General features: G+C 36.5%; 2 protein-coding genes across 2 annotated transcripts; one reads left to right on the top strand and one right to left on the bottom strand.

The window, feature by feature from the left end:
- The first annotated feature begins 17 nt into the window (after positions 1–17).
- Positions 18–2628, top strand: LOC114745853 (protein ABIL2-like). Its single transcript, XM_028934022.1, has 9 exons — positions 18–146; positions 264–346; positions 454–604; positions 1079–1178; positions 1333–1425; positions 1527–1569; positions 1652–1734; positions 1847–1992; positions 2136–2628. Exons 1-9 carry the CDS (start codon positions 45–47, stop codon positions 2304–2306), a joined length of 972 nt encoding a protein of 323 aa, XP_028789855.1. The 5' UTR covers positions 18–44; the 3' UTR covers positions 2307–2628.
- Positions 2629–2936: 308 nt separating this feature from the next.
- LOC114745854 (uncharacterized) lies at positions 2937–4947 on the bottom strand. The gene is made up of 4 exons (XM_028934023.1): positions 4854–4947; positions 3677–3749; positions 3529–3584; positions 2937–3295 (listed from the first exon to the last, which is right to left on the bottom strand). The coding sequence occupies exons 1-4, from the start codon at positions 4895–4897 to the stop codon at positions 3181–3183; spliced, it is 288 nt and encodes a 95-aa protein (XP_028789856.1). The 5' UTR covers positions 4898–4947; the 3' UTR covers positions 2937–3180.
- Positions 4948–6814: the final 1867 nt, after the last annotated feature.

Below are 6814 nucleotides of genomic sequence, written 5' to 3'. Positions count from 1 at the left end.
ATTTCTCATGAAGAGGAGGGGTCTTCTTCCAGTTTTGTATATCCATGGGGAAGATCACAACTTCAACCCAGCCCATCGCTCGGGAGGCTTCCAATTATGACGAGGTTTTCATGCACCAGAGCTTGCTCTTTGATGATTGTCTCAAGGTATCACCTCTTTACTGCATATGTAACAATGCTGTTGACTTAGAGCAAACCTTTTAATTAGGTGTGTTTTAGCGCAGAGAAGTTTTGATAAGCCTTCTGTTTTAATCTGTTTCGTAGGATTTGAAGAATCTGAGAACACAATTATACTCTGCAGCCGAGTATTTTGAACTCTCATACACCAATGATGACCAAAAACAGATGTGAGTGACTCTGATATCTCTGTTCTGTATTTATAGTAGCATTATTATACACTTCGACTCCTTCACTGTTTGTTTTATTTCTCTTTCTATCTTTATTATTCTGGCAGCGTGGTAGAGACACTGAAGGATTATGCCATAAAAGCTCTTGTAAATACAGTGGACCATATAGGTTCTGTGACCTATAAGGTGAACGACTTGTTAGATGAGAAAATTGTTGAAGTCTCTGAAGCTGAGCTACGCGCATCCTGTATTCAACAGGTATAATGATGTACCCTCCATTTAGCTGCAGAAAGAAAATGAATTGAACATGAAAGTAAATGCTGAAGAGAAAATTTGATATACTCTCATAATTCATTATGGGATCATCAGAATGAGTCAGTGGGTATTATATAATTTATTGGGGTAGGAAAACAATCATTATTATTTTGTCGTCTTGAAGTAACATGGACTTATCTATCCATCTATCTGCTTTTGTATCCACCCACACACAAAAAGTAAAACTTAGGTTACTGTAGATTTACGATTTCTCTCAAATTGTGAACAGTTACTATTTTAAAATAAATTTTATATACCCGTCAGTAGTGGACAGGTTGAGTCATGTTCTGCACAATTCATAATAGAAGTCTTGGTACCTGTGGGGTTGTTAAAATCCAATCATGCTAAAATTCAGGTCAAAGCTTAATCTTAATTCGTTGCTATGGCTTTGAAGATTGACCCTTTCTTTGATGTTAGAGAATAAGAACATGCCAAGATTTTATGGATCATGAGGGACGGACCCAACAGTCACTGGTGATAAATACTCCTAAATATCACAAGCGATACATTCTGCCAGGCAAGTTTATGCGATATTCTTGATTCTGCTCGACTCCATCTTGAAATTCTAAACGAGGCTGTTCTCTTTTCATCGTATTTTGTTCCAGTCATTGGTTAGAAATGATGCCTTTGCATGCTCATCATGTTCATATTCCTTAAACTCATGCTTTCAGTTGGGGAGACCATCCATGGTGCCAACAGAAAAAGATCAAAATACATAGGATGCAATCTAGATGATGAAGATGACTGGCATCACTTTAGGAATGGTATCTCTTTCTGATCTCTCTTCGTAGTTTTCATTTAATATATTCAAAGAATTACCTTTAACATTAACTAAACGTATTTTCTTCTGATTTGTTCCATGAAGCTGTTCGAGCTACAATCAGAGAGACCCCACCTTCTACAGTGAGGTATTTGCATATATCTGCAAATCAAGGTTTACTGAATAGCACAATTAGAGGAACATGATATAATGTCTCACTTTGATTGCAGCAAAGGAAGATCCCCATCACCTTTACAACCTCAAAAGTCAGGAGCTTTTTCATTCACTTCTAGCACGCCCAAGAAAGATTTAGGTTGTCTGCATGTTTTGTATAGCTTCATCTTATAGTTGCTTGTCATTTTACACATAAAGGTTCGAAATTCTCTTACTGATGTTAGAATCTACAATCTATGCATGAACTATAGATAAGAGGGCAACATCACCGTACCGATTTCCACTTTTGCGAACTGGATCTCTGTCAAGTAGGCCTACAACACCAAAGTCTAGTAGCAGACCCACAACTCCAAACTCAAGTAGACCAACCACACCAAATCCTCCTGTAAGACCAAGGGTAAGTAAACCATACTTTGTTTTTGTCTCAGTTCATCAATTGCAGTATAGTTAATGATTTCGATACTGACCAAGTTCTGTATTTGAAATTGATCTGGGTTCTGAAATGTTTTTTTCACTGCTTCTGATTTATGTTTCTGCCAGTACCCTTCTGAGCCTCGCAAATCATATTCAATGCGACTCACTGCTGAGAGGGAGAACGGGAAGGATGTTGAGCAAATTCCCAGTAAAAGTAAAAGACTCCTAAAGGCCTTACTCAGCAGGCGTAAGTCAAAGAAGGATGATATGCTCTACTCATACTTGGACGAGTACTGATTGGCGTCGAGCTAGTTGAAATTAAGAGACCCAAGAACATGAGGGTAGAAACAACTGGAGTTTTGCTTGCCATTTTTTTAACCATTTTGGGTTGATTGTTTCTCGTGTCCTTCAAATGAACATATATGCCATAAATTTTCTTTTTTTTCTTTCCTTTTCTTTTTTATTGGTTTCCTTTTGTTTTAAATGTTAGCTATGAGAGGGATTCTTCATGATCTAATGAGATTCCCATAGCCATTTTGTGTGGCGTTTCAATGTAATACGATCTTTGTGTTACAATGGATTGCATTCTCACGAGTTGTAAATTCGGCTTTTCTCTCCATTTTGGTTTAGTTGGCATAATCACTGGCGCAGTAATCAGTTTCACTTGCATGAAAAACGGAGAAGATATAAAATTATGGTGAAGAACAGAGGAGATATAATTATGGAGTGTTTATTTTATATTTTTTCATTATTATTTAATGAACTTTTTATTTTAACCAAGAATATGAAATTTGTTTTCCGTTCACTTGCGCATTAGTTTTCCACATGCAATATTCTGTATGCTCAATCATCTAGTAAAGGAGATTTGCACACAAATTTTTGGAGACTCTCTCATTCTTATTTGTTTTTCATCGAAGAGTTATGCAGTTTAAGAAAATAAAAACAAGAGTACAAATAAAATTACAAAACAAGATTAACCAATGCCCTGCTAACAGTATCTAAAGTCCTATCAGTGTCACTGTTTGCTAATCTCAAAAAAATCCAATATAATAATGGGATTAACAAGTACAGATGAACTATAAAAATTTTTTAGGGAAGGCAGATATGTAACAGTAGTTGGAGTTACAATATTACAGAACATTTGAAGAGCCTAACAAGTGTCAAGCACATATCACAACTCCATTCCTTGACCAAACTCTTCAATTGTTTTTGTGGCTAGGGTAAGCACATCTACAAAAGCACTGAATGATGCCCGAAGAAATCTGGCTTCTGTTGCCTCAAAGTGCCTGAAATAGAAAAAATTGGAGGTGTGAGAAAATAAGTAATACAAATTGAGCGAAACACTTGAAAGATAACTTTATAGTGATTAAAAGTTGAGACTGCAGTTACAACATCAATGCAAATTTCATTTTAATAACATCTTTTGCATCCACTTAAATAGAAAATGATGTACTCCATGAGTAACCAAACACTCATTTGCAAGAACATCTAAGTGTTATCAAGCAGAGAGAATACTCACACTGAAAGCTTTCCTTTAGAAACTGTCATAAGTCGCTTTACCTTGTCTGGTTGCAACTACAACAGAGATGAAACTGAATCAAATTCTAGTTGGAAAATTAGATGTTATCAAGGAAGCAGCAGAAAGTTCATATCTTTAAATTAGTTACCTCCTTATCAACAGATAAGGCGGCATGTACTATGGAAGCATTCTCTTCAGACCCAAAATCCACTTCAAGGTCACTGCACATAGTAGTAATAACAGTTTCAAGTGAGATGTTAGAGATTAAGAATACCATTTTTCTTTTAAATACAGACTAGTTAGCAACAGTTTAAGCACAGAGGCCAAACCAAAGAATTTTCAAAGCTAAGCTTCTTCCTATAAAATGTCCTCTCCAGAGCATGGAATCTTTCCACATGTATTGCACCATTCATCACTAGTTTACTTAATTCAAACAAAAATTTAACCGATTTATTCCAAAACTTGAGAATTTTTGGGTACTTGAGAAGTAACTGAATCCTACATTCAGGAGCATCACCTGAAGCCCTAGGACACGGAATTATGTCAAATGCCAAACTTAATGACACAGAACAAAAAATTAGAATTTTAGACAAGCCCCAATACTTCAGCGAATTGAAACCTGTTCTTGACATTTGATAAGGTGATAAGGCACAAGAAAAATTCTCAAGTTCTCGTGGATACTTAGACAGCACTGACACATTATTATTACCTCAAAAAAACCACAAGTGATGGTTAAATATTTGCAATATCAGATGTAAATAACATAGTTCATCACAGGAAGCTAATCGACGGTAAACTGCATCACTCAACTTTATAACTAGAATTGCACCAATGAGTACATTTTTCTTTACTTTGAAAGGCAAAGCAACTACGAACAGAACATCAAAGAGAGATCAGAATCATAAGAGAAACTAAGGTTGAAAATTTCAGTCATGGGGTTAGTCAGATAAATGAGTTACAACAATCCGAGAATAACCTATACAATCCATTTCCAACAGCTTAAAATATCAACGGGTTAATTTGTTCCCCTTGTCGACCAGGAGTCAAAAGCATATGCGAATCAAGCCTACAATAATTACATCAGAATAAGGTGTTGATGCTTCGTAAAAAGAGAAGAAAATAAATATAACCCACAATAATTCATCTCCTAGACAAATATAGCTTCATAATCATGGTCCGTAAAGAACAAATTCAAGCGGTTAGATAAGTAAAAGCATTGTATTTGAACACAAAGTCAAATACATCACATTAAAAACAGAGTTAGATGATCAACAATAGCTTGGTAAACAGACATGGCACAGAGAGAGGGGGAGAAAGAGAGTTACCAGCCGAATTCCCATTGGGATTGAGCATTTGGTGCGTCAGCCATGACTGTTGCAGAGAGCCAACCCAGTAAAACTTTGCAACGGCTAAGGCCAGGAGAAGGGTTTTTCTGTTGAAGAAGCTACCATTTCAACGACGTCGTTTCTGTCGACTTGAAATTGGGCTTCCTCTAGGACTTGATGGATCACGCGCAATCTTTTTTTTGCTAAAGCATACGTATCTTCCTATTGATTGGAGGCAATTCTATTCGAAATACTGTCAAGTACTAAATGTGGGTACTTTTTTCAGTAGGGATTCAAACCTTGTTTACGAAGTTGTGAGGAACTAGCCCTTTCGTTAGACCCAATCCCATTGGTGGATCACGCGCACTCTGATTTCCGTTATATGTAGCGTTTAGGGCTTTCATGATTTGCCGTTTCCGTCTGATGATTAGTAGCCCTTCCTAACCGAGACTGTACTTATAATCGGGCTAACTAATTGGGCCTGCTTGGTTATTTCAAATATATACACCTGTATTGGGCCCAATAGAACAAAAGTGTTTCCCAGACAAAACAAAAGGTTTCTTGAAATGCGGGGCTGCCCACTACTAAAATCAGCTGTACCTACTAATAGGATTTGGTTTAAAGGAAGGAGCTAATTTTTCACAAAATGACAAATTAAAAATTAAATTTCCACTAAAAGAAGTGCTTACATTTAATACTTAATAATGTTTCGAATAAAATTATCTCTTATAAGAGGATACCTAAGTGTAGCACACAAAAAATCAGCTGTGCTTTTATAAATTAACATATAATATCTTCGTCAACTTCCCATTTGATGATTTGATACCGCTCAAGTTACCCGGGAACTGCAAAACAAGGGACTAAAACGACAGGGTGGGGGGTCGTCCCAGTCTTGTGGCGCATTGGAGTGCTGATTGGAGCATATTCCCGCGGAATATTTGGGATGGCTTTACCCGCTGGGAATATTACTGCGTATAGCATCAGATTCCTTGCTTCTCCCTGTCTCTCTCTGTCTCCCTCCTGCGCTCTTCGGTTGTTTAACAAGCCAGTAGCTCCACGCACATCAGTGATGTTCCTGAATCCAGACGTTGCGCCAGGTATGCTCTCTTTCTCTCACTTTATTTCTCTAGTTTTGTCGTATCAGTTATCCTACGAGTTAGGACGCTCAAAGTTGTTTCAAGGTTTTCTTTCAACTTTGATTCGTCCGTCTTCTCACCTATGATAAAATGCGCATTCTAATTTGAGAAAGCGTGCTTATTATTTACGCCACAGTAGGCTGGTATTGATTCTTTCTTCAATTTGTCGTAATTTATGCTCTCATCTTTGGTATTTCGTCAACCAGAGTTTGAATTCGTATTGTTTTGGTTGGTTTGAATTATTTAATCAACTTTGAAGAAAGACTTTTTAAGTATATGAGTATCTCATGTCTGTCGATTGAATGTTAACCATTGAATTTAATTCAAAGCGTTCTGGTGCATCTAAGATTGATTTGCTTGGATTTGAATTGAGTTCTTACTGTCCAAGATTGTCACCACCTTATGATTCTACTCGTTAAAATGGCTCTCTGATAACCTTGCAGTTGAGGATGATCAAACAAAACAAATTTACCTTTTGGTTATGTGTGTGATCCGGGTCTGTGGATTTGAGGTTGCAGCTTCTGAACTTAGTGATGATCTAATTTTAGAGAGGTTTCTTGCAAAATTACCGGAGAGCATTGGGTGCTCATCAGTTTTGATGAGCACCCAATGCTCATCAGATCTGGACCGTCCAGATCTGATCTGGACGGTCCAGATTTAATTTTAATGTTATTTTATTTTTTAAAAAATAATTATTTTAATAGATATAAGATAAAAAATAAAGATAATCTCCTAACTATCATTTTTAAAAATATATTTTTTTATATTTTAAAATAATTATTTTAAAATATTAAATCTGGACCGTCCAGATTAAATCTGGACGGT

The sequence above is a fragment of the Neltuma alba genome, unplaced genomic scaffold (assembly GCF_004799145.2).
Source record: "Neltuma alba isolate B1F8T4 unplaced genomic scaffold, ASM479914v2 tig00004848_pilon, whole genome shotgun sequence".
NCBI lineage: Eukaryota > Viridiplantae > Streptophyta > Magnoliopsida > Fabales > Fabaceae > Neltuma > Neltuma alba.
Note: the sequence above shows the minus strand (reverse complement) of the source record. Positions and strands in the feature narration are given on the sequence as shown.